This window comes from Arvicola amphibius, chromosome 4 (assembly GCF_903992535.2).
Source record: "Arvicola amphibius chromosome 4, mArvAmp1.2, whole genome shotgun sequence".
In the NCBI taxonomy this organism is placed as follows: domain Eukaryota; kingdom Metazoa; phylum Chordata; class Mammalia; order Rodentia; family Cricetidae; genus Arvicola; species Arvicola amphibius.
In genome coordinates, this window is record NC_052050.1 from 60,367,114 (window position 1) to 60,393,024 (window position 25,911).

Genomic DNA, 25,911 nt, shown 5'->3' on the forward strand with positions numbered 1-25,911 from the left:
TTAGCAATAAGTCTCTGTGTTTTTATCTGGGAGCTGGTTGGTGGCCCAAAGGAAATTCCAACGACAATGGGGCATTTTCCTGAGTAACGATTGGTGTGAGAAGGTCTTGCCCACTACAGTTGGTCCCACCCATGGCCAAATGGTCCTGGGAGGTATAAAAAAGGTGACTGAAAGCTAGGCAGTGGTGGCACATGCCTTTAGTCACAGCACTTCAGGAGGCTTAGGCAAGAAGGTCTCTGAGTTCAAGGTCAGCCTGCTCTACAGAGGGAGTTTCAGGACAGTTGGGACTACACGAAGAAATCAAATCTTAAAAAAAAAAAGCCGGGTGGTGTTGGTGTTTGCCTTTAGTCCCAGCACTTGGGAAGTAGAGGCAGGCGGATCTCTGTGAGTTTGAGGTCAGCCTGGGCTACAAGAGCTAGTTCCAGGAAGGCTCCAAAGCTACAGAGAAACCCTGTCTCGAAAAACAAAACAAACAACAATAACAAAAAACATGCCATGGCACTACTTCAGCTTCTATCTCCAGATTCCTACCTTGAGTTCCTGCCCTGGCTTCCCTCCATGGCATGATGGATTGTAAGCTATAAAATGAAACAAACCCATTTGCTCCCCACAGTTGGTTTTGGTCATGGTGTTTTATCATAGCAGCAGAAATGACAGCATGTATGGTATGTATTCCAAGCTGCTCTGGGACCTCTAATTTTCCTGCCTTAGTTTCCTGAGTGCTGAGACACATCACCATGCCTTGGCTATGCCTTAGAGTTGCTATGGAAACAAGGCCAGAAGCAGCCCCTTTCCTATTATGGCGGAAATAAAGCAGAGACTGTGCCACCAACTGCAGACCACTAAAGACCCTGGAGAAGTAAAAACAGGGTCCCTCTTTGGTGTTCTAGGTTCTTGCCTACCTCCTCCATTTCTCCTATATGTCATGCTCTCCATTTCTGGGTCTTGACTTCTGCAAAGTCCACCTGGAAATTCTTTCTGTGCAATCACTACCCAGGGCAATTCCTACTCCAGGAAACCTTCCCCAGACACACCCACATGAGATCAGAGGAACCACTGCACCACCTCCCTTGGGATAGCCATGAAAGTCTGCAGAACCATTTATATCTGTTCATCCTGCCTTGGCACCTGCCAAGGGCCAGGCTCTCTGGTTTGGCCAGCCCGGGGATGAATGTCCTGTCCCTACATGTGGGTGTCCCCACTCACGCCGCCTCACCTTGGAAGGGCAGTCCTGGAGTCCGGCTCACATGTTGGAGGAAGCGAAGGAGGTATGGATAGAAGACCTCAGAGCAGCCGTAGTAGGCAGCCATGATGTACAGCAGCCTCCAGCCTCGCTGACAGCTGTCCCTGGAAACACACAGGGGTCACGTCATAGGTGGCTTAGAGATGAACACAGGATCCAAGACTGGTCAGTTAGAGTTCAGATCCAAACCGGCCAACCCCTGTGACTTGAGCCATTGTGGTTGGTTCGAGAATGAACATGAGACCAGTCGAGGCCAATATTGCTAGATTTGGGGATTTCTCTTGAGAAGCAGATAAATATAGATTTTTCAATGTGGCCACATTTGAGAAGAGGACTAGAGGAGTCCTGGCATGAGGTTTGGGTTTAAATAGAAGGCCAGAGATGCAATCCTGATCAGCTGTCCATCCTTCATGATTGTCTCAGGCCCTGTCTGTCTTGCAAGGCAGCCTGACAAGTTGTTACGACCCTGGCATCTCCTTCTGAGAGGCACCTTTTCCCTCTGGCTGACAGCAAGCTTAGCCTGCTCTTTCTCCAGCCTGAGATTCCTAGAGAAATTCCAGAGTCTTGTCCATTGTTTCAGCAGTCTGATAGATAAAGGGGAGGAATTCCATTCACAGCAGTTATAATCCCCCAGTCTGGTCTTCTTTCTTTCTTTCCAAGTATGGAATGCTTCATAAATTTGAGTGTCATTCTTATGCAGAGGCTATGCTAATTTTCTCTGCATCATTCCAATTTTAGTACACACACACACACACACACACACACACACGTTGCAAAAACAAGCATTCCATTCTTTGTTTTTACATCTCATGTCCATGACTGAAGCAACTATCATAACCAGAATACAAGTAGGAACCAGGGTTAGAAGACATTCAGTCAGTGTTGGGCAGCCGTGTATAAGAATCAATCCTTTCCTCTTTTTAGAGATTGTGTGTGCATGATATGCATGTGTGGGTACGGATATACCACGGAAAGTATATGGAGGCCATGGGACAGTGTGTGGAGTCAGTTCTCTCCTTCCACTTCTGCATGGGCTCTAGGGAATGAACTCAGGTTGTCAGGCTTGCAAACCAAGCAAGCACTTCACGAGTCCTTGGCTCGCTGAGCCATCTTGCTTGCCCCGTCAGGACCATTCCTCAGGCTGGGAAGATGATAGCTGGTAAAGAGCTTGTTCTGCAAGCATCAGAACCTGAGTCTAGATCCCCAGCACCGAGGTAAAGCTGGGCATGGCAGCATGGACCAGCAACCCCAGTGTGGAGCCCTACCCTAGGAATCCGACTCTTGCCCACCTCTGCCACAAACTCCACTTCTGGACCTTTAGTCCTGAGCATCAGGAAATGAAATCCCTTCCCTGCACTCACCCCTAGGGTAATCCCTGCTCCATCCAGGAAGCCTAACCCTGGCCACTATCTGGGGGATGGATGCAGGTAGATGTTCCTGGAGCTTACTGGCTAAAACAGTGAGAACTTGGTTCAGTGTGAGGAACTGTCTCAAGAAAGGATGGAAGAAAGGAAGGAAGGAAGGAAGGAAGAAAAAAGAAAGAGAGAAAGAAAGAAAGAAAGTAAGAAAGAAAGAAAGAGAAAGATGAGAGAGGGAGGAAGGAAGGAAGAGATGAAGAACAATAGAGGAAAAACTAGAGTCGACCTCTGACCTCCATGTATGAATGCACAGGTGAGCACACACACACACACACACACACACACACACACGAGTGAGCGAGCGAGTGAGAGAGAGAGAGAGTCTTGTTATGAAGCCCAGGGTGACCTCAAATATAAGATCCTTCTACTTCAGCTTCTGATGTGCTGGAATTACAGGCAGGGGCCACTGTGCCCAGTGTGGCTTTTTTTCAACCCCCCCAGCCACCCCCATCTGAACAACATTCTCATCTCATTAACCTCCTTGCGGTTTGACCTCAACTATCCCTTATTGTGGGAATGACAGCTCTGTCTCAGTGGTTCTGATCAGATCCCTCATCCAGGGGCATGGCAAATGACAAATGTCAAGGAGTTAGTGCCAATCAGACCCTTTATGGAGAATTTTAAGCAGCTAAGAAGTATAAAAAGGCCGGGCAGTGGTGGCGCACACCCTTACTTCCAGCACTCAGGAGGCAGAAGCAGGTGGATCTCTGTAAGTTTGAGGCCAGCCTGGTCTACAGAGCGAGTTCCAGGATAGCCAGGGCTACACAGGAAAACCCTTGTCTTGAAAAAAAAAGATATAAAAAGAGTAGCTCTTAGGCCAGGTGCAGCTGGAGTCCATTGCCCGTTCTGTGATTATCAGCGCCTCAAGAGGGCTGTGTACGTTTTTTGATTTTATATTCACTCATGCAAGTGTATGCACGCCCTTGTACATATATGAAGGGCAGAGGACAACTTGCAGGAGTCAGTTCTCCCTTCTACCATGTGGGTTCCAGGGATTAAAGCCAGGCTGCCAGGTTTGGGGCAAGCATCTTTGCCATCTGAGTCATCATCTGCCCCCCACTCCTGCTTTGTTTTGAGACAGTCTCAGGTAACCCAGGCTGGCTTTGAACTCAGTCTGTAGCCAAGGACGACCATGAACTCCTGCTCCTTCCACTCATACTCCTGAGCACTGGGACAACCCACAGGCCACCACACCCAGGTTTTTCACAGGTTCTTTTTGTCATAAGTTGTATACTTCAGGGACTGGAGAAATGCCTCCTAGGGTAAAGGCAATTCCACCAAGCGGGGCAACCTGAGATCAATTCTGGGGACCCCCGTGGTGGAAGGGAAACCCAACTTTCATGGGGTTTCCTCTAACCACTGCACATATACTGTTGACGCATGCACTGTCACAGCTACCACCCTACCACGATATGTGCTTGTCTTCCCAAGTTGGACTTCAAGGGTGAAGTTTCTTTAAAATCCAAAATGAAGTTCACTTATTGCTCTGCCTTACCAAATAGAGCTAAAAAGCAACCAAACTGGAAGATCAGAAAAGTCCTGGAATATGGAGATTCCAGGAGTTGTGTGGGACTATCTGATCTTTCCTCTCCTATCCAGGGTCCACTTGCTTGAGTGGCTGACTTGGAAAAATTGCTACTGGAGTCATTATGCTCAGCCGCCCACTCTCAGCAGGCCATCTGAACAAGTAATGGAGAAATCAGAAAAGAGAAATCTTAGTCAGAGTGGCCACATTGGCAAGAGAACCCCCACAAGTGCCTCTTCTTAGATTTGAGAATTCCTGTAGCAAATTGAATCCAGTATGGCTTTTCTAGTGATTTCTGAGCTAAAAACATGTTCCCCAAAGCTGTCACTTTGCTAACTGTGAGAAAGACTATATGGGAATGCTATCGGTCTAGAGGAAAAGTAGGACTAGAGGATAGGGAAGCTTGCCGCGTTCCCAAATATTTGTTATTATTATTCTTTGTGTGTGGGTGTGTGCACATGAAAGCAGGTGCTAGCAGAGGCCAGAAGATAGAGCTGGATCTCCTGGAACTGGAGTCACAGGCATGCCAGCATGAGTGCTGGGAACTAAACTTAATTCCTATGGGAAGGCAGCAAGTATTCTTTTTTGTTTGGTTTTCAAGACAGGGTTTCTCTGTGTAACAGTTCTAGCTGTTCTGGAAGTAGCTATTATAGACCAGGCTGTGATGGAGGAGGGTCATCTGTCTATGTGTTACTTTCATTGGTTAATAAAGAAACTGCCTTGGCCCTTTCATAGGACAGAAAATTAGGTAGGCGGAGTAAACAGAACAGGATGCTGGGAAGAAGGCAATGAGGCAGTCGCCATGATTCTCTGATCCGAGACAGACACAGGTTAAGATCTTTCTCGGTAAGCCAACACCTCATGGTGCTACACAGATTACTAAATATGGGTTAAAGCAAGATGTGAGAATTAGCCAATAAGAGGCTGAAACTAATGGGCCAGGCAGTGTTTTAAAAGAATACAGTTTCCATGTAATTATTTTGGGTAAAGCTAGCCGGCAGCCAGGAGCTGGGCGGCGGGAAGAGGCCTCCCGAGTGCTGGGATTAAAGGTGTGCGCCACCACTGCCCAACAAGCATTCTTAACCTCTTGGCCACATCCCCATCCCTTGCTTTCTAATGGTATCTGGACCCAACTGTGCCTGAAAGCACATCCTGACTAAATTTCAGCTACTTGAACCAGCAGGGTCTCACTTTTGCTCAAACTACCCTGAGCTGGATTTCTGTAACATGCAGCCAAGAATCTAAACTTAAACATTATCGTTGCCTCTTTCATAGAGGAAGAAAGGGCAGAACGGCATGCTCCAGGCCAAGCAATTCCCAAAACATAAAGCGGGGACGAAGATGAGTGAGGCGAGGCTGGGGAGGGAGAAGTTCTGGGATGGGGGAGTGTGGGCACAGTGGGTCCGGAGGTGACTTACTGCTTGGAGCTGGTGTTGTCTGTGATCTGCTTCACAATCTGGCAGTAGCATTCGTCTCGCATGACCTCATGATCTCCGCAAAACTGTAAAAAGGCAGGCCAGATCATTGCCAGGTCAGGAAGTTCTCAGCCCTCCGTGCACCAGCAGGGTGAATTCATTCCTCTCTACACTGCATGAGAGGTTTCCCACTGCACTATAACTGGCAGATAAGGAAACCTAGGCACAGAGCAAGAAGGCAGCAGGAGGCTCATGCTTCAGGACTGACCTTCAGGAGCGTGCAGAGCACATCCAGTTCATTCTGGCCCTTCAGTGGGGCGTCTCCCATGAACCTCATCACAGCTGTAGGGAAGACCCATCCTGCTCAGGACCACCAGGCCCCCGCTGCCCATCCCAAGAGGCCCAAATGTCCATTTCCTCTCTGAGAGGCTGCGGCTGAGACAGCTAGAGGCTTCCGTTTTCTTCCAAGTGTCTCAGATTTGGGGAAAAGAAAACCCAGAACTAGAGAAGAGCAGTAATGAACACAGGTTATACAGTGCTGCATCCCACACACCTAGGAACATGTCAACCGCCATCTTGTTGAGATTGTTGTCACTGAGTTCAATGAGGGATTCCTGGATTGGGGCCTGTGAGGAGACCAAGGGGTTGTGTCACGATGGAGCTGGGACTCGGCAGAACAGAAGAGGACTGCACCGTGCCTTCAGGCTATATTATTACAGGAGGGCCCCCATCACAAAATAGGGACAGACACTGTGCTGCAGGGGCCCTGGCTCTGTATGCTGAGAGCCAGAGGCTTTCAATGGGCACAAGCATTTGCTCTAGGGGACAGAACGGGGATTTCTGCATCACCACAGGAAACTGAGGCACAGTCATGCACCTTAGTGAAGCAAAGCATGTCCTCCAGAGTTTTGGATTCCTGGTCCTCCTTAGGCTTCAGCTTGAGGCCGTCCCTGCAACAGATGGGCACCACTACCCAGTCCTGCCTCCCAGCCTTTGGCCACATCTTTGCCCCTTTCAGTTGTTCTACCGGCAGGAGGGAACCCAGACGCTGAGACTAAGGGGTCTCCGGATCCACCCACCAGAAGTGAGGCTGGGAACCCTACAGACTGAATTCAAGAAAACACGGAGATGGGGAGGAGGAATATGGATCACTACCCACCGGGGACGCCTCCGCGGGTCTCGAAAATACTTCTGGGCAAATTCTAGCAATGTGCTCGATGGGAGCACCACGGCGTCCTCTCCACTGTCAGCGGAACGCGTCCTGACTGGAGGACCCTGCGGGACAGGAGCAGTTGCCAAAGGCCAAATACCCAGCCCGATCCTCCTGTGAATGCTTAGCTCCCAGTCACACGTCTGGACCCTTCAAGCCTGCCCCATTCACCACTTGTGTTGACTCCGCTTCTAAGCCAGACACCGCCCTCCAGGCCAGTCCCTTGCATGGGATTGGCTGCATCCTACAGATGGCCCGCCCTTGAAGTTTCTGCCCTGCCCCTCACCTCTCTCAGGCGCCCCACCTCCCGTGCCGCTGCTGCCGAGGCCACTGCAGCTGCCACCGCTGCAGCCCGGCCCCGGCCCGGCTCAGCCGGGAGCTGCAGGAAGTCTGGCGCGGCGGCGGGCTGCACGAGCTCGGAAGGAAAGCGACCCACGCGCCCGTGGACGGCCCCGAACCGCCAGCCTAGGGACAAGTAGAGAAAAACAGGAAGGTCTTGTCTTGGGACCAATTAAGTCCTTTGAGGAGGCTTGTGCGCCCCCTTGAGCCATTCCTAGTACTATTTTTGTCTTTGGTTTTTTGTGGTACTGTGGATGAATGCCAGGAGCCACAGGAGATAGAGAGTGTAGGCCACAGGCATGGAGACACACCTCAGCCATATGTGCAGGCAAAGGTTAGTTTGAAGAGCTGCTGGCCGGCAATGTCAGGTCACCTTAGGAGACCAAGGGGTCACCAATAGACTCTTATCATGAGTCTGCAGTGTGTTTGGAACCTGGACTAGCACCTGTCTGGTGCTCCAGGTTTGGGGCATTCATAAACTCCTACCAAAGTCAGGGCCCCTCCGCCGCAGCTCTTCCAGGTACACCAATTTCTTGCGGACCACACACCCGGCACTGTAGCCTGCAGAAGGAGCTTGCATCAGCATGTACCAGGGACGCATTTGCTCAGCTGCCCCTCTCTTGGGCACTTCCACCCAGCCATGGAGCTGACCCACTCTAGGTGGTTCCAGTCGCTGCAGGTGGATAATGTCACCCTTGTGGAAGGATAACAGCTCCGGGTCTTCAGACAGGAAGTTCCTCACTGCCACCACGTAGTCCGAATCCTAGAAAACACCAGGAATAGAGAGAGTGCTTTGTACTGCCTCCATTCCGGGGCTTCCCTCTGCTGTTTCTTCCATTCTCCCAAGCCATCAGAGAAGGAACATTCCTTATGTGGCAGGAGGAAGTGTTCCCTAGATGGGTAGAGGGTAAGCCATTGGACAGAATGGGAGCCTGGAATCGCAGAGCACACTCTTGTGCCTTAGCCACTGATCTCTCCCAAAACCGTCCTCTGGATCCCCCTAGAATGGGTGCTGGGCCTGGGATAGATCCTGCCAAAGTGCAGGGGTAAACAGAGGAGGAGGTTCGGAGGACAAGGAATGCAGTTTTGCAGAGACAGGAGGTGCATCCCACACTGCTTAGGGCAGGTGTGAGGAAGATGCTGGGGAGGCAAGAGAGAAGAGGCATGGTGAGGGGAAGACACAGCTCATTGGCAGAGAGGTCTGTGGATGTGTCCTGCGGTGTGCACATGTATATAGTGCATTCGCACTCTCTGGGCGGAAGGGCTGGAGCGGAGCGGCGGGCCACATCCTAACCTTCTTCAACTCCAGAATGAAGTTGTCTACTAGGGTCTTGACCTGACGAGCTCGGGCCGAGAAGAGGATGATCTTCTCATTGGTCAGGTTGAACTCTAGCATGTTCTGTGATGGCATGGTCACAAATAGGATGTCTGCAAAGCTGGGGAGAGAAGGTGGTGTGAGGGTGAACCTTGTAGCCAAAGAGATGCCCCCCTACAGGCTTTTTTGTTCCTGTTTCCCCTCTCTGACCCATCTGTATGTTTTGTGTATTTTAATGCCTGTTGTGCCATAGTCCAGCCTCTCAGTTCATCCACAAAGCTGGACTTGGCCCATACAGTATCTTTGTCTCATCAACTGGCCCAGTTTTTTTCCACCCAGCCAGTGATCAGAGCTCTCTCTTGACCTCATGTTGAAACCAACAAAGGGATTCCAGTGGAGAGTCTGGCCACTCAGCCGGGTCTCGGGGCCAGAGCCATGTTCTCTCCCAGATGTCTGGGGACTAGGCTGATTTTAGCAGTTACCCCCTCTGTAGAGTGAGCTTTGGAGACAGGGCTGGCTAGAGCAGGGTAGTGGGTTCCCAGCTCAACCACTTCCTACGCGTGTGACCAGAGACGATCAGCTTCTCTCTCTGTGCCTCACTTTTCAAATCTTTAACACAGACTTAAGTAAAAGGCTCAGCAGGGTCAGTACATCATAGGTGGCTGGTTGTTTAATTTCATGGGCATTGGTGTTTTGCCTGGATGTATGTCTGTGTGAGGGTGTCAGATCCCCTGAAACTGGAGTTACAGACAGTAGTGAGCTGCCATGTGGGTGCTGAAGATTGAACGTGGGTCCTCTGGAAGAGCAGCCAGTGCTCTTTTTTTTAATTTTTTTTCTTTTCAAATATTTATTTATGTATTATATATACATTATTCTGTCTGTGTGTATGTCTGCAGGCCAGAAGAGGGCACCAGACCCCATTACAGATGACTGTGAGCCACCATGTGGTTGCTGGGAATTGAACTCAGGACCTTTGGAAGAGCAGCCAGTGCTCTTAACCACTGAGCCATCTCCATAGCCCCACATCACAGATGCTTAATAACAGCTCTGTCCAGACAGCCCACTCCCACCTGCTTGCCAATCACCTGTAGGCACACAGGACCCGAAGCTGTCTGCTGGCCTCTCTGCTGCCTTTGTTCATCCTCAGGAGCTTGATGCCCGTGTGGGATACAGCTAGGATCTGCACGCCAGTGCCCACACTGCCCTAGAAAGGATGAGCCTGGTGAGGCCTTCCATCATTATCCCTGGCTGCTCTGGGCAGGCAGGAAGGGGTGAGAAGGGACTCTTACCATTGCTGGGAAGAGGCGGGAGAAGTAGACCTCCCAGCTGTCTCGGGCCATGCTGATCGCAGCCCGCTTCACGCTTTCCGTTACCAGAGGTCGCTGTGTGTCCAGCTGGTTCTGGGCTAAGGGAGGCCGGTTCTGGTCAAGACCCTCTTCCCCTCCTAGCCAGCTCACATCTCAGGGAGTTGGGTGTGAGAGGCTGGTACCAGCAATAAGCTGTCCGACCAATGTCTGTGTGGGGGACTAGAAGCCATGGATAGATGAAAGGGCCATATTGCGTGTTACATGTAGCTGACTCCAAACATGCAGCCTGGTGAGGCTGAATAAGAATGGACATGTGTGGGAGGCAAGAGGGCGGAGCGTGTTCTTAGACGGCTTCTAGGCAAGGGCTGTCCCCAGATCTGGTTGACTGCCCATCAGCAACCTCCCCTTCCCCAAGGTACCAAACAGGGCCTTCATCTGCAGCCGTTCATCCTCAGAGATGCGCAGGCAGGCCTCAGAGAAGGTATCATGAAGGATCTGCCGAAACAAGCGTGCCCCTGCTGGAAGCTGAAGTCTATGGCCTAGGTTCGCCAGAGGGGGTTCCTGTTCTGCAGCACTGGGTCACTTTTGTTATCTGATCCTTCACATGGTCACCTTCTTAATCCTTTTTGCTTTTCCTAGGCCTTGGTTTCCATATGTATCCATAGAGACTGAAATTTGGCCTCTAGGCCCTGTGAACTTAGAGTGACTTGTTTTGTTTTGTTTTGTTTTGTTTTTGTACAGGGCCTTGTATCAAAACTCCTGATCCTCCTTCCTCCACCTTCTGGGTGCTGGGCTTACAGGCATGCACATATGCCCAGAACTGTGATTCATCAGATGCATGTGTAGCCCTGCTAACCTTGTGTATGGAGTGGGGGAAATCAGTAGAGCAGTTCTCAAACCCACGGACCCCAGAAGAAAAGGCCCTGCAGGTGGGAGGAAAGGAGAAGACCTCACCTGCCGGAACAGGAGGTCCAGTTGCACAGGGTGGCTGTAGCTGTCCTTAGGGTAAAACACCTGTTGTGGGTAGGGCCTTAGTTACCCACGGGTTACCCTCTTTTCTGGGCTGGACCCCAGTCCCAAATGCAGCTGCTAGCTGATCCCTACTCTAGCTCTAACCTCACTCCCATCTTTTCATGGTTCCCTTGACCTAGCTTCCTGGATAACCCTGCCCATATTTAGCCCATCCTCTGGCCTGCTCCTGGGACCTCTTTGCGCAGGAAGATCCGCCAGGGGGTGTCCTGGTAGCCATAGAAGTTGGGGTTGACTAGGCGGTGCAGCTGTGTCTGCACAGGATCCTCTGGAGGCTCCAGTGACCGTGAAGGCTGCACTGTGGAGGGCAGGGGCAGAGAGTATAAGGGGGCTTCTTGGGACCCAGCAGGACCAGGAAGGACTTGCTTATGGTGATAGGGAAGTGTCATGAAAGTACAGCAGGGTGATTCAGGAGGACTGGGCAAACCTCTTTGAAGTGACATTTGAGCTGACACCTGATTGATGGGCAAGAAGGAGCCAGACACCCAAAGGCTGTGAGGGAGAACATTCCTCTTGGAGGAGACAGCCAGTGCAAAGGTCTTGAGGTGGGAGCAGGCTTGGTGTCTTAGTTATAGGAACCAAATGTGTCAAGAGGAAGGAGGGGAAAGGGAAGACTGTGGGACTGGGCTGACAGATCGATCTCACAGGCCGGTCAAGATCACAGTGAAGAATTTGGTGTTCATGTTAGGAGCTTTTGTCAGAGATGCGTTGTGAACTGACTCATATTTTATGGTCACTGCCTGATTAGGGCTTCCCTTTTGGGGCAAGAGGGCTGGATTTATAGCTTTGGTTGAATATTTTCAAGCTGTGTGGCCTTGGGAAGCAGCTTAACATCTCTGTGCTTCTGTTTCCCCGCCTTTAACAAGTAGGAACAAATAGCACTGTTTAATGAACTTCGGTAGGATTCAGTGAAGCCAAGGTGGGGCTGGCTGGAAACCAGCAATTTAAGGGGTGATGTTATAATGGCACCAATGTCCACACAGTATGTACATGTTGACTTAGGGGCAGACACAGCTCCCCCAAACACCCCTGTGCTCACAGGCTCCCTCACTCACTTGGACACTTGCACATCTCACCTTTGAGGTCCTCACCTGGAGTGGGCCCCATGCATGGCCTTGGGGCAGTGGTCACCGGCTTCACCAGGGCCACAGCCTCTCTGGATACCTGTCCCACCACAAACAGAGCACTCAGGGGGCAGAAAGCAAACCGTGGAGGGGAGGCATAGGGCCACGCTGTGAGGGCAACTGACTTCTAAGGCTTCAATCCCTCTGGGGTACCCAACCCCCTCCTCACCTGAGTGCTAGGCGCTACTGCCAGGTGAGCCTTCTGTCCCTTCAGGATCAGTAGGGCTTCCTCATGAGGGTCAGGTGGCCTCCTGAACACCTTCCCACCATCCATTCTGGCAGGTGACCGATGGCAGGTTAGACACTAGGTATCCCCTTTCCCATAATCCCCAAGAGAAGGGACCCCTCCCTCCCCAACATCATTACAAACAAGCACCAAAGAGGAGCCAAGGCTGACCAGCACAGTGGAGACCATGGCAGCCTGAGCCTCCCTTTGCCCTGAGCCCATCTTCAATGGTGACGAGCCTGGTATAGGGAAGGTAAGCTGAGGGCTGGTGTCTGGACCCACCTGCGGGCCTCAGGGCGCGCTGCCCAGGGCGGCTGCTTACACTGCTTGATGATGCTTTTGATCTGCTGTGTGGGTTGTGGGAAGTGCTCTGAGTTGAGCGTGGAGTACCGAACCAGTTCCGGGGAGGCTGAAACCGTGAAGGCAGGTGGCCAGGTGAGGCCGTGGGGCCCGGTGGCCCTGGCCTATCTGGGCAGCCTCAGGACTTGGATGGATACTCACTGGATTCTGGAGCAGTCCAATCCTGAGCTAGGATGGGGGCAGCCACAGGCTTGCTAGGGATCTTCGGGGCCTTTGCCACAGAGCATGGGACCAGCGACTGTGGAGTGGGGCGCACGAGCACAGGCTTGGCTGGGGGGCCGGTGCCTACAGTCTTCGGCCGTGCCTCTGGAGCTAGTGGTCTCTGTGGAGAGCGGATCATGAATAAGCCGTCCAGGACATACCTAGGAGCTTACTCCCAGGCGCCCCATCTCCGCCCAGAGTGGACTGACTACAGGGCTCCTGGTCTCAGCCATGAACAGAAAGCCTGGGTAACACACTATTCCTGTTTACCCTGGGCAGCTCGACTCACCTCTGGGGGCTGGGGTCTTGAGGCTGCACTCAGGGGCTGCTGCTGGAGCGCCAAAGCCTGTAGGGTCATCTCCCGGGCCTGGAAAGAAGTGGCCAGGTGACCTGTGTATGCAAGCACGCATGCGAGCACACGCACACACACACCACACGCCATGCCCTATCCCCACTCACCAGTAACACAGCCTGCCTGTGGATGAAGGCTTGCTGCAGAGCCAGTGTAGAGGCATCCAGGCCTGGGACTGAGGGCACAGTGAAAGGGGCAGAGGGCACAGGTGGGCACAGGTGTTGGGGAAGCAGGAGCTCCTCTATGCACCACCGGCCCCTAATCTAGAAGTATATTTAGGAAGTACTGACTGGGCTTGACTTTGGGGTCTGGAGGTCTCCGGGGGGTATCTTCAGAAGCACCACTGCCACTTCCACCCGGCTGGCCCCCACCTTTCATGCGGTAGGCGATGGCTGTCGGCTTCTCCAGGTCCTGGGACAGCAGTGGCTGCCTCACTGCTGTGATCCCCAGGATCCATGGCAACAAGCACCTGACACCAGCCCGAGCTCCCAACCTACCCCCTCCACAGGAATGAATTGTGGGAGCCAGTGTCTATACTAGGGTTTCTGTACTAGGGCAAGGAAGTCTTGTGAGATTTGGAAACAGGTGATCCAGCGATCCATTCTGTGAGGGTGCTTTCTGTCAGATGTGACAGCTGGAGTTCTGATATTTAGCTGTGGGTCCTGCCAGGGCAGCCAGGGGCATCTCCAGCTGCCAGGTAACCTCAAGATTTCCCTGCTCCCAGCGCAGACCCAGACTGGACCCCCTGCCCCAGGGCCCTCGTGTAAGGTTCAGATATCACCCTAAGACGTGGGCTATGTCTGGTACACATACTGAGCCTGCCACCTGCATCCCTCTGCATCCCTACCGCATCCCCACAGGCCAGCACAGGATTGAAGAGGCTGTCCAAGTAGCCATCCAGCTCCCTGGGGGGCACAGTGGTCTCTCTGGTGCTGTCCACAGCTGGTGAGGGTACAAAGGGGCCAAGTTTACTTCTCTGGGTCTCCACACCCTCTGGGTTTTTCCCCCTTTAATGCAATGGCCATTGCTGGTTGACCTTGGCGGGTTGCTGTCCATCTCTGGGCCTCAGTTTCCCCATTTGGACCATCCTCATTGTGGCTGCAGTACCCATCCAAGTCAGGCATTTTGGGCATGTGGTCCTGGGGCTGGGGCCTTGTGGGTGTGTCCTCATCTGAATCCCAGCAGTTCCCAAACACCCTGTGGATGAAAGGGGAGGCACAGGACAGCTGACCCCCAAAGAGATTCCGTGAAACACCTGTGTGTCCTGGGTCAGGGGGCTTCCCCAATTGAGGAGCAGAATTACTAGGCATGACAGTAAACACCTGCAACTCCAGACTCCCGAAGCTAAGGTAGGAGGATGGCTTGAACCCAGAAGCTTGATGTTTGCTTAGTTCAAATGATCAAACATGATAACAACTCCACCCCCAGAGCGCAACCTTTCCCTACAGCTGGTGGGTAGCTGCCCAGGGGAGGCGGTCTGGGCAAGTAACTACGTACCCTTTGGCATCCCCTCTGCCAGCCAATGGCCCTTCTGCACCCACAATGAAGTAGGATTTCTGTCGAGGAAAGTCCCTGAGCAGTTCCAGGTCTGACACCAGATCCAGCACATAGTCATGTCCAGCCAGCTCTGCCCACTGGACTCCATTCTTCATGGCCACTGTCCAGCCCCTCCAACCATCAGCCAGCCCCCTGGTCAGTGTGCAGAGGAATGGAAATAGTGAAACTGTCAGCCATTGCCTGGAGACCCCAGGGTATAAATCAGACCCCAGGCATGGCCAGAGTAGCCTTCTGGATCCCCCAGGGATGGTGCCTTCTGCCCCCTCCCTTTCTCCCAAATCATGGGGTACCAGATGGGGCATTCTAGGAACCAACCTGTGCTTTAGAATGTCTCCAGCAACTGCTTCCCCCGTGCTCCAGGCATGTACCGGACAGGAGAACTGGTCACCTGGCACAGCCAGTTGCTGTACTCAGTTTGGGGTATGTCCAGGCCAGCCTCATTGGCTCCCATGTCCCTATCCCATATCTCAACCCCCACTTCCCTGCACTGCCACATTGGCATGAGCCCCTCCCTGGCTTCAGAACCTTTAGTGACCGCTGCTCACTCCGGAAGAGCAGAGAAGCAGCCTGAGGGATGAGCCTACATACCATTGAAGCAGCTCACATCTAGCGCCATACTGGCCTTCTCCTGAATGGCAGTCCACTCAAGCTGTGTAGGGGGAAAGGTGCGAGCAGTCCCTGAGCCCATGGCCTGCAGGAGGCGATGCTGGCACACAGCCTGGAAGCCATTCTGCCCATAATCAGACACAAACCTGGAGGAGGAATAGGGAGTTGGAGCCTGCTGTAGGCTCAAGCTAACCCTTAGCTCTAAGGTGAAGTGGAAAGGCCTCAGGCTAACTCACAAATAGGATAGGTTGGCGAGCCCATTAACAGGCTCCCATAGCCTAGAGTGCTAAGGCTGGCCTAAGAAACAAATCCCAGGTTAGCCCAGAGTATACAGTCTAGCACAGAAGTCCGAGGATGGGGTAGCAGGTCATTGTTCAGGTGGGGTACATGAGTAAGCACAGACCAGAATCCGGACTCTGGAGGGCTTTACCCTACCCCTTCACTCAGTAGTCTGGGTGACCACCTGCTCTTAGCCTGGCCTCCTAGTTCTCATCTGCGTGAGAAATGGCGGTGAGTGTCCAGCTCAACTCAGAGTCAGTGAGCTGTTCCCACCAGGAGTCAGTGAGCTGTTCCCACCAGCAGGACCTCCTCATGTCCCTACCCATTCCGCCCTGAGAGGAACCAGGGTTGTGCTTTCAGAAAGGCCCCATGCAGACAGCCAGTGACCCTACTCTGCTGCTAGAGCCGCCACAGCCACAGTACTGAGGAATGGCTGCCTTCTGCATGCCAGCCAGGTGAAGGTGCACACAATCTGATGCTCATTGCTCTCCTGCTGGGTGGATCCTGTTCCCACCCCCTACTTACGGCAGAAAAAAGAGGGGTACTGGCCCCTGGTCATGTGGTAGGATTGTGCACTACCCCCCACAGGCCCAGCACCTCACCAGCATCAGGGATACATTGTCAACGTGGTCATGCCAACGTGGCACTGGTACATGCCCGTCTCTGTTCTGCATACATAACATATACTATAGAGTAGTTGCTATCGTCACCCCCGTTTTATAGCAGACAAGCCCAAGGCCTGGAGAGGTTAAGTGACTTGTCCAAAATCACAGAGTTGGTTTGGGATTTCAGTCCAGACTGTCTGAACCCAGCTGTGCTCCTAACCCCTGTCCATCACACAACCTAAGAGATTTAAGAACTTAGAACTCTTTTCCCAATTTCCCACATCCCTGTTTGGCCCCTCCCTGGATTTTGTCAGTCTTCATCCATTGCGACCCAATTCCTCCCCTCTGTAGTAAAGCAAAGCCTGTCTTTCTTCTGGGTCTGGACTCAGTAATGTGATTGCAGCTCTGGCTGCCATTCATGCTGGTCTTTTGGCAACACAGAGGCACCCACTGGCCTGACCTCCGAGCTCCTGCCTCCGGTCACCTATTGCCCCTGGTTGCACTCACTTGAGGAGGAACTTGTCAAGGTGTGAGGAAGGTGCGAAGCCACTGAGGCAGGCAGCTAGCAGCAACCAGCCACGCTTGGCATTGTAGGCGTTGTGATTCCGCCACACCTGGTTGGCCAGCTGGGCTAGGATCTCATCCCGCAGACCCGGCTCCACCAGCCCCTGGTGAACTATGTAGTTCCCCAGGATCATCTCCTGGGTGCCGTGCAGGTGGGGGTCTCCCATGAAACGCAGGATCTAGGACAAAGACAGACTCTCGTGGGTGTCTGCTCACATTCTTGTCACAGTCTCCTGCCCATAAAATGTCCCTCGTATTTTAATATCACCCTACTATTCAGTGTCAAACAAATAGCAGGAAAGTTACAATCCAAAGTACACACTGACGTCCTCCCCTGCTCACAAGCCTCCTGAGGCTCCCATTCATTGCCAGCATCCTTTAGTACTCTTGGCCTCCAGCTGGCTCCACTTGATCTGGAGGGTTCTCTAGCATTCAGACCTGACCACATCGCTCCCAGGAAACACCTTTTAGGGCCCCAGCTCTCTGGTGAAATGGGACCTGGGGGCCTGCAATCTAAGCTTCACTGGCCACTCCCCTTGTCTTGCCATCTCTCCTGTCCTGTCCCAAAAGTTCCTCTTTCCCCTAATAGGCAAACTCTTCTCATCTCTAAAACCACAGGCTTCCTCCTGTGGCTTGCCTGGATGGACCTGAGGCCTCATTTGTGTTCCCAGCCTCTGAACCTCCCTCTGGACATGTTGGTCCTGGACATGTCCTGGGTCAGAACAGGAACCGGCCCTCTCTGTCTGGGGAGTCCTTAGGCAGGACCAGAGAGACTCTGAGGCAGCATTGCCAGGTGAATGAATGGGAGAGCCTCTCAGAAAGAGGCCTGATCTTTACACTGACATACAGCTTCAAGAAGAGGTGTGGGACTCATAAACTGGGCTTGAAGGCCAAGGAGAATTTCCAGGGAGTAAGGGGAAGCTTGTAACCTCCTCTCAGGTAAGGGGGCACGGGCGCTTGTGACCTGGCATTGTGTTGTAGGCTATGCACTTGAAGTTGGACTGGGGCAGATCCCATACTAGCTTAAAGACACTTATGGCTTCTGCATGGTGCTCCACAGGTAGCCGTGTGAGAGGCATCTTCAGGGGCACTGTCAGCATCCCAAAGGAGGGCTCCTGGGGACACAAGGAGGGCATGGGAGGTAACACTGGGACAGAGATGTATCCTTGTCTATCCCACCTCACGTTGGGCAAGAGACCATGGGGTGGGCTCCCCACTCCATTGCCTAGATGAAGAAGCTGAGGCCTGCTGAGGGCAGACTATGACCCACACAGAGCAACTGGGGGAGGCAGAGCAATGCCGCTGGGCCCTTCTTGGAGGACAGGACACGGAGGCAGGTGCTGTGCCACTTCCTAGTCAGGTTCTAGCAACCCTAGGCTGGTTGGTGAGCTATAGAGTTGGAGTCCAAAAGGGTCTCACTTCTGTTAGGGCCCTGGGGCTCCCAATGGGCTCATGCCCATACCTCAGAAGCCTTCAGGGAGGCTGTGTTAGCTCTAAGTTTCAGTGCGCAGGGGTCAGGCTGCCCAGCACTTACCTTGAAGTGGCATCGGATGAACTTGGCCATGGGGTAGTTGTTGATGTCAAGGGGAAGCGTGACACAGGGCTCAGCCTGGAGCCTAGGAGTCCGGACGATGGCTACTCGGGGCACACTGGACTGCTTGAGGCCTGCAGACAGTGGAAGCATGTAGTGATTGCACCCCTCTCCCCAACCCTTCCCTGCTGCTGTTAGAGCTAACACACCTGCTGCTGCTGCTGCTTGCAGGAGCCCGGCCACCTCAGCTGGCACCTCCAGGTGTCTCACTGGCACCACTTCCCGCTTGCCTAGCTCCTGGAGGGATGGGCGAGGGGTAAGGGGACCACCACCACACTTCACCTGCTGGTCTCCCTCCCTGTCCCCTTGCTGCGGCTCGGACCCTGCACCCACCTCCTGCTCACGCAGCCATGCCTCCTGTGCCCGGCGCCTCCGCTCTGCCCTCAGCTGCAGGAGAGCAAATGGTCAGGGCACAGGTGGCAGAGACCATGGCCAGGTAGCCTGGGCAGGCATGAGCAGTAGGGAAGGGCCTGTGGCCTGGAGGCTCCCGGTGGCACTAATGGGACCTCAGGCAAGGGAGGCAAAGGTATAGCCAGAGATGGGAGGGGATACATTGGCAGGACTCCAGGAAGCCTTGTTTCATGGAAGGCCTTGCATGCCTACTGAGCTTTGGGGATGGAATGACATTTATCACTGGCAGTTGGTTCATGTGACAGAGGACAAGACTGTCAGTGAGCTAAGTACCAGATCACACTAAGGAGATTCAAGTCACCCAGTGCCAATCAATCATGCCTGCAGCTCACTATGAGCCCAGTGCTGGCTACATCTCTCCAAACAGCATTTCCTTCCACCCTGCTCCATGCCCAAGGGACATGCCACAGCTACCTGGCTCATGAGGAGGGCATGGCAGGGATTTGCACTGGGGATGGGTTCCTTTTGGGCTAAGTGCCCGCCCCCCAACGCAGGCAGACCTGTACCTTGAGGTAGCGGCGGCGGTTCACGTAAGTGTGCACCAGGGAACGGAATTTCACCAGACTCTGCCTCATCTGCTGGTAGCGTTGTCTGAGGAGTCAAAGATGAAGCCACAGGGTGACAAAGGGTCAGAGATACCTCTGCCACTGCCCATACTTCACTCTGGGATCCTTTGTCTCAAAAGAAAATGAGTTCAGGGTGGGACAGAGACAGCCAAACCCACACAGCAAATCTAGTGGCAGGGCCCAGATTGATCCTCACAGTGGTCATGTACTACCCCACCATGTGTTAGTCCCGGAGCCCCTGATGTGCAGGTAACAGGGAAATCTCTCAGCTGGATCCACAGTCAGAGAGCAGCGACCTGGAGAATCAGGTCATTCTTCCAGCAGAAGCTTCTCTCAGCTTCCATGCCTCTGAGACTGGAGGACCCAAGAGACTTCCACTTCTATGGGCCTCACCTGGCCAGGAAGCCACGGGCCCTGCTCTGCAATAGGATGATCTTCCGCCGCAGGGAGCGGAAGTGCCGCTGGATGAAGAAGCCTCGCAGGTAGCGCTGCAGGGTGAGGGCAGCGCGATGCTGGACTCGCTCCCGCATGCTCTCCAGTAGCTGGTGCAGGTGCTCCTTGAGGAAGAGCTGGGAGTGGGAGGTAGCAATAGACACCCCTATTGAGGAGCCCACAACAGGGGAGAAGACAGGGCTGCCTCCCGCAGCTTGGCTGCGAGTTTAGGGCAGCAAAAGCTAGGGTACCGGAGCACCAGACATCAGAACAGAGCTGAGGTGGATAAACATCCCGTTTCGGCATCTGGATGAGTCTGAGGTACCACTTGGATATCGCTGAATGTGGGACTCTCCAGAGCTCACCTTGCTAACCCCAACACGGTACATGTCTGGAGTGACTGTGCATAGCCGGCTCAGCAATGACACACACATGTCCCCATCTGCTGGCACATTGAGCTTGAGGGTCACCAGGCAGCGGTACCTGGGGGAACAAACTCAGCCTGAGGGCCCGATGTTACCCCATCTCCGTGTCTGGGGAGGGCTGTGGTCCAATAGGGACTTGCTCACAGCACTGTCCCCAAAACCAGCTCAAGTAGTCAGAACTAATACCCTATTTCAGCAGAACAAAACGCTTTACTGACACCTGCTGGAGATTGTCCTGATGGCGACTAAAATCACCCGAGATGGGTTCAACACGTAAGGAAACAATGAAAACAAAGGTTTCTGTCCCCAAGCCTGACAGCCTGAGTTAGTCTCTGGGAAGTTCATCTCTTTCCACATGATGGAAAGAGAGTACTGACTCCTGAAAACTGTCCTGTAACCTCCACACGCACATGGATTCATTTGAGCCACCACCCAGTAAGTGAATACATGCAATTACACACACACACACACACACACACACACACACACCTCAACAATTATATTTCCCATGTTGAATCTAACATGTTTTGTACAGTGTACAGTCTGAACAACAGTGCACGAGGAGAGGAGTCTGAGTGGCTAGGAACTACCCGATGGAAGTACCTGTCGATGAACACCTGGAAGGGCAGTCGCACGGGAAAGCCTTCCTTGCGGATCCGCACAGTCTCCAGAACCCCTGAATAGCGTAACTGCGCCATCATCACGTCTGGCTCAAAGAGACCCGGTTCCTAGAAGGACGCCCAGAAAGCACGTCTGCATTTCATCCACTCGGGTACAAAGGTGGGGGTGCATAGTCCCGCAGTGGGCAGGGAGGGGTCCAGAGAGGCCAAGCCACTTGCCCAGGGTGACACTTCACAGGGAAGAGGACTTGACTTCCCCAGGGGCCTCACCTTCTTATGGTTGGGTTTCAGGCAACGCACGAACAAGGGGTTACACCTGGGCGGAGGTGGGAGAGGTGGTGTGAGACCCCAGAGGGAGCGAGTGGGTGCTCCCCCACTCTGCCCTGCCACCCAACCCACTTCTCCATTTTTTCCACTAGGTCCAGGAGTGACTGCTGAAACTTGGCGGCCACAGTGTGAGCCTTGTAGAGTCGGGTAATGGAGCTGCTCTTGCCCAGGCGTGGAGGGCCAGTCTGTGCAGCATGGCTGGAGAAGAGGTGTGCCACCACCTGGAGGGCCCAAGGTATTGGACAGGGCAAACAGACAGATGCAGCCAGTTGAGGGCAGGACGGGATGGAACAATAGGAGTCAGGTCCCTGAACTGAAAGGGTCTGAAAAACAACTTGACTCCAGCTGTTCCTGCCATCCTAACTTGCATATGGGCTCAACACCTCCTGAAGGACCCAGCTCACAGCATGGCTGCTTTTCCCTTTCTTTTCGGGGAGTGCACAGCACTGGCTGTGAATCTGGCCCTGGTCAGGAGCTTTGGCTGGCTTGACAGAAGAGGAAAAGGGGAGCCCATAGGGGGAGGGGGTGCAGCCAATGCTTCTGTCATTGGTCCACCTGCTGATGAGCAGTAGGGCTGGCCTTCCCAGGAACCCAAATTTGGCCCCTATGCATTCCCCAGAATGTTGGGCCTCAAACATAAGTGGAGAATCCAGAACTTAGTCTCAGTGGTGAACTGGTTATCCCTGAACCAGGTCGGAAGGGTCCTCGTAGGGACTAAGGTGGGGACCATGGCAGGTGACTGAGGCAGGGATGAGTTAAGGAGCAAGACCAGGTCAAGGGGCTTCCCTTTCCTGGACTGGGGAGAGCCTGGGGTAGAGCTAGTGGAGGCTGGATCAGGTGCCACCAGGAACGTGGGCAGGGCCACCGGGGTGGGGCAGGCGAGAGTCCAGGCTGGCTTACCCTCGTGCGGCTGCGCACAAACAAGTCCAGCACATCTTGGCGCACTTGGTCATGGTTTTTGTCCAGGAATTTGTGCACCTAAAAAAGGGAACTGGTGGGTCTGTGGCTGTGGCTGGTCTCACTCACCCCCTCCCGTATGCAGCCAGGATGCATCAGAGGCTTGGTTCCCAGTCCTCTGCACTCCTTCATCCTCTACCGGACTTCCGGACTTCTGTGTGCGTCTCTCCTAGGAGGGAATGGGACCCTCCCCTCTGTCTCCCCATCTGCTCCATCCTGCTCACGCTTTCAGGGGGGTGGGGTAAACCCAGACTGGGCCATACTTCCTTCTACCCATTCTGCAGATGAAGACAATAAGGTCCACATGGAGACAGAAGTGTGAGAATCCATTGTGACTTGGATTATAATGGCCACATGACACCATTACCAGTAACAGGCACTCAGGGTCAAATCTACCCTAAGTCTCACCTCTGCCTCAGAAAACTGGCATTCTTAGCCTTATTTTTCAGGTGAGGAAACAGGCTCAGAGAACTCAAGCAATTTTCCAAGGCCACACAGCTGAGGGGCTACAGTGCCAGAACTAGAATCGTGGCGAGGCCCACACTGTGGTTCTGTCTCCAGCCTGCAGGACGGAGTACCCGAGGTCATGCTGGCTGTCTCCACTCTCACCTGATAGGTGACCTTGCCTGCATAGTGCTTGATGGTGAACTCTGGCAGTGGCATCTTGGGCTTAGAGTAGAGTGGGTTGGCGCCATGGTGGTAGTGGCACTTCTGCAGGAATGTGTGGTCTGTGGCCTGCGAGGGAGGGAGGCGGGGGTAGGGGTCAGGGCTGGACACCTGTTCCTGGCCCGGTGGAGTGCTCTGCTCCCCAGGGCGCTGGAGAAGAATGGCTCGCAGTCTTGGGAGGCTGACTGAGTCCGGGGAGCAAGGCCCACAACTGTGGCTGAATCTGGGGATTTCCAGTTGTCTACCTGCTCTCACTGACATCAAATCCTGAGTTTAACTCAGAGTATGCGGCCCAAACCCAGGTCGCCTCAGGCGGAACTTCCAACCTTAATCAATTCAGGTGACTATAGATCAGCAGTTCTCAACCCGAGGGTCTCGACCTTTGTGTGTGGGGGAGGGGTCGAGTGACCCTTTCACAGGGGTCACCTAAGGCCGTTGGAAAACGCAGCTTATTTACATTATGCTCCGTGACAGTAGCAAAAGTACAGTTGCGATGTAGCAGCGAAAATAATTGTATGGTTGAGGGTCAGCACAGCCTGAGGAACTGGATTAAAGAGTCACGGCATCAGGAAGGTTGTGAACCACTGCTGTAGGTGATGTCCTAACACCACATTTCCTGCCCCAGGCCTCAGGCCTCAGTCCCCGTCCATCCGTCCGGGATTCTATGCACAGGAGCACCTGAGGTTCACCTGTGGGAAGCAGCACTGATCGTCCAGGATGCGCAGGATGCCGTAGGGCTTCAGGGAGATGAGGTTGATGCAGGGCTGGTTGTCAGCAAAGGCGATCTCTCGCCAGTCCATCTTCTCTCGAATGTACTCCTCCTGTGAATAGCGTGGGTTCCACCACCTCCGCCCAGGGCAACACGGACCCTCAGGGCCTCCCTTTCCCTCTTCCTGGGTCAGAAGAGCCTGAGAAAGGTCCCGAGAGAACTCCTCTCTAGGCTCGGCAACCCAGGACCTTCCCCTCCAAAGCACAGGCCTCATGCATGCCGCTCCTGCTTATACTGCCTGGCTCTCCATGTTTCCCGACACTCTTTGTGTCTTCAGGAAGGCCCTTGACCAGCAAGGCCGGACAAGCGGGAGCGTGGGGGCTTCACACCTGTTCCTCCTGGAAGACGATCTTGTTGAACAAGTACTGAAGGTTCTCGTTGGCATAGTTGATGCATAGTTGTTCAAAGCTGTTGAAGCTCAGGTCCTGCCAGGCAGGTAGGAGGCTAGGTCTGCTTCCTCCTTGGTCAGCAACCCATCTGTTCCCATCATGGACCCTGTGTACCTTCTCCAGGTCCAAGCCCAGGCTACTCCCTGCTTTCCATGGCTGTAGTTGCAAAAAGTTGGACCCTGACCACAGACCCTGTAGGAACCTCTGCATGCCAGATGGGACCCATCAAAGAGCCAAAAGCTCAGGGCACTAGGCCTTCTGCCTGGGTTCCAGTCCTGGCTCTGCCATTTTCTGGTTGTTTGTAAAATGGGGATTTTGGCAATACCTGCCTTACATGGCTTTTGGATGGAGTGAGTGGCTTTGTAAACAGTGCCTGGGCACACAACCATGCATTGTAAGTGTCTGTGTGGCTTTTGCTATGGAAGTTTTACTCAGCTTTTCCCCAGCATCGTCACTAAGTATGACAGTCTCCCCCACAGCGACACTGGCTCCCCAGACAAGGTACCCCATGCTCCTGACCTCTACAGATAGTGTTCCTTCACCTAGGGATGTTGCCTTCTTTCAGAAAGTTATCTGTGACCCCTGACTAGCTAAGGCAAGGGCTTAAGGGCTCCCCAGTGCTAGCTACATGTCAGAGGTGTGGTCACATAAGCCTGCTACACACTGTCCCCAGCCAGCCTTGCCAAGTAGCTCTCTAAGGGCAAGGTCCCTCTTAGCGCTACCTCAAAGCCATAGATGTCCAGGATGGCAATGGACAACGTATCATGTTTTGGAGACACCAGAGCGTTGACCCTGGTGATGAGCCAGCCAAACAGCAGTGCATATAAGACCTTGGCAATGGCATCCCTGGAACAGAGAAGGTGAGTGGGCTCAGGGCAGAGGCACTGAGGGTCTGGGATTCGGGCAAGAAGGGGTACAGTCTCACCTGGCATCTACGGCACTCTCCACAGTTAGGGGTGTGAAGATCTTCTCTCGAATTGTCTCCTGGGAAAAACATAACCTTTGAGTGACAGCTGACTGCCAAGTACCTCAGAAAGTTCCTGGAGGGCTGGGGGTCTAGGAGCATGGGAAAGGCACACTGGAGATTTGGGATAATTGGTCTCAAGCTCACTGCTGGCCAAAACAGGCCAAAATGCTTTCTCTGAACCTGGTTGCTCAAGTAGGGAGGGGGCTGCTGGTGTAATGGGGAGACAGGCCTAAGAAGACATCAGTCATGGGATCAGCCTGGAAGAGGAAGGACTGATGGATGCCTTAGAGGAAGCTCTGACCCAGCCAGGTTTGGAGAAGGCTTGCTAGAGGCAAGCATGCCATGTGTGCCCGTGTCCACCCTCCACACTGGCAGGACTGAAAGAAGAGAATCAAGGCTGGGAAAAGCTCATGTGGAGGCCTGAAGTGAGGCTCCACCTCTCCAGATTTGACTCAGAGGTGACAGGGAGAGGGAGAGGGAGAGGGAGAGGGAGCTGCGGTCCCAGAGGAATAGGCCCTTGTCAGGATGCAGGGTCCTCAGACTCACGGTCACTTTGAAGGTAATGGCCTTCTGCAGGCCCTCGGGGGAGACCTGAAGCAGCTCAGCAACAGCCTGGATCTCCCGGGCACTCACAACAGAGGCCACCTCCTGGGCATCAGTCTATGGAAAACACCATGGTAGTAAGCCTGAGCTCAACAGGTTGGGCTGAGTTTAGAGTTCTTCTAAAAACAAGCTGGGTGGAGGTGGTGCTCACATTTAATCCCAACACTTGGGAAGCAGAGGCAGGTGGACCTCTGTGAGTTCGAGGCAAGCCTCATCTACAAGAGCTAGTTCCAGGACAGGCTCCAAAGCTACAGAGAAGCCCTGCCTTGGAAAAACAAAACAAAACAAAAAAACAGAAACAAGCTAGAATGCCAAAGAAAGTCTGGAAAAAAAGAGGAGGAAGTTTTCCGAGGTAGGAGAAACAGACTACAGACATTCATACAGCCTAGTGTGGGGGTGTGGCTCAGGAGTAGAGTATGCCTAGTATGTGTGGGGTCGTAGGTTCCATCCTCAGCACCAAAATATACAAAACAAAACAGATGGGCTGAAAGTACAGTGTGTACAGATAGACAG

At 53.3% G+C, this 25,911-nt stretch overlaps 1 protein-coding gene and 1 non-coding gene across 2 annotated transcripts in view; both read right to left on the reverse strand.

Moving 5' to 3' along the window:
• The window catches only part of Myo15a (myosin XVA), a 54,827-nt gene that overhangs the window by 13,992 nt on the left and 14,924 nt on the right, over window positions 1–25,911 (reverse strand). The window contains exons 12-56 of the mRNA XM_038326982.1: window positions 25,342–25,455; window positions 24,754–24,812; window positions 24,551–24,674; window positions 23,769–23,864; window positions 23,360–23,491; window positions 22,614–22,739; window positions 21,948–22,025; window positions 21,120–21,268; window positions 20,991–21,036; window positions 20,704–20,828; window positions 20,041–20,158; window positions 19,637–19,812; window positions 19,184–19,268; window positions 18,600–18,653; window positions 18,414–18,503; window positions 18,210–18,332; window positions 17,695–17,790; window positions 16,619–16,854; window positions 15,210–15,373; window positions 14,937–15,009; window positions 14,562–14,753; window positions 14,101–14,261; window positions 13,912–14,006; window positions 13,355–13,475; window positions 13,172–13,239; window positions 13,002–13,079; window positions 12,653–12,833; window positions 12,434–12,560; window positions 12,095–12,200; window positions 11,893–11,965; window positions 10,978–11,099; window positions 10,727–10,786; window positions 10,192–10,267; window positions 9,755–9,870; window positions 9,551–9,669; window positions 8,445–8,586; window positions 7,802–7,913; window positions 7,637–7,711; window positions 7,098–7,276; window positions 6,761–6,876; window positions 6,479–6,551; window positions 6,155–6,227; window positions 5,870–5,943; window positions 5,605–5,687; window positions 1,217–1,347 (exon numbers count right to left, since the gene is read on the reverse strand). Of these exons, the coding sequence (XP_038182910.1) occupies window positions 1,217–1,347; window positions 5,605–5,687; window positions 5,870–5,943; window positions 6,155–6,227; window positions 6,479–6,551; window positions 6,761–6,876; window positions 7,098–7,276; window positions 7,637–7,711; window positions 7,802–7,913; window positions 8,445–8,586; window positions 9,551–9,669; window positions 9,755–9,870; window positions 10,192–10,267; window positions 10,727–10,786; window positions 10,978–11,099; window positions 11,893–11,965; window positions 12,095–12,200; window positions 12,434–12,560; window positions 12,653–12,833; window positions 13,002–13,079; window positions 13,172–13,239; window positions 13,355–13,475; window positions 13,912–14,006; window positions 14,101–14,261; window positions 14,562–14,753; window positions 14,937–15,009; window positions 15,210–15,373; window positions 16,619–16,854; window positions 17,695–17,790; window positions 18,210–18,332; window positions 18,414–18,503; window positions 18,600–18,653; window positions 19,184–19,268; window positions 19,637–19,812; window positions 20,041–20,158; window positions 20,704–20,828; window positions 20,991–21,036; window positions 21,120–21,268; window positions 21,948–22,025; window positions 22,614–22,739; window positions 23,360–23,491; window positions 23,769–23,864; window positions 24,551–24,674; window positions 24,754–24,812; window positions 25,342–25,455 (5,017 nt within the window). The remainder of the gene's footprint in view (window positions 1–1,216; window positions 1,348–5,604; window positions 5,688–5,869; window positions 5,944–6,154; window positions 6,228–6,478; window positions 6,552–6,760; window positions 6,877–7,097; window positions 7,277–7,636; window positions 7,712–7,801; window positions 7,914–8,444; window positions 8,587–9,550; window positions 9,670–9,754; window positions 9,871–10,191; window positions 10,268–10,726; window positions 10,787–10,977; window positions 11,100–11,892; window positions 11,966–12,094; window positions 12,201–12,433; window positions 12,561–12,652; window positions 12,834–13,001; window positions 13,080–13,171; window positions 13,240–13,354; window positions 13,476–13,911; window positions 14,007–14,100; window positions 14,262–14,561; window positions 14,754–14,936; window positions 15,010–15,209; window positions 15,374–16,618; window positions 16,855–17,694; window positions 17,791–18,209; window positions 18,333–18,413; window positions 18,504–18,599; window positions 18,654–19,183; window positions 19,269–19,636; window positions 19,813–20,040; window positions 20,159–20,703; window positions 20,829–20,990; window positions 21,037–21,119; window positions 21,269–21,947; window positions 22,026–22,613; window positions 22,740–23,359; window positions 23,492–23,768; window positions 23,865–24,550; window positions 24,675–24,753; window positions 24,813–25,341; window positions 25,456–25,911) is intronic.
• On the reverse strand, window positions 1,899–2,002 carry LOC119813794. The gene has a single exon (XR_005285252.1). It is a non-coding gene; the product is annotated as a U6 spliceosomal RNA (small nuclear RNA).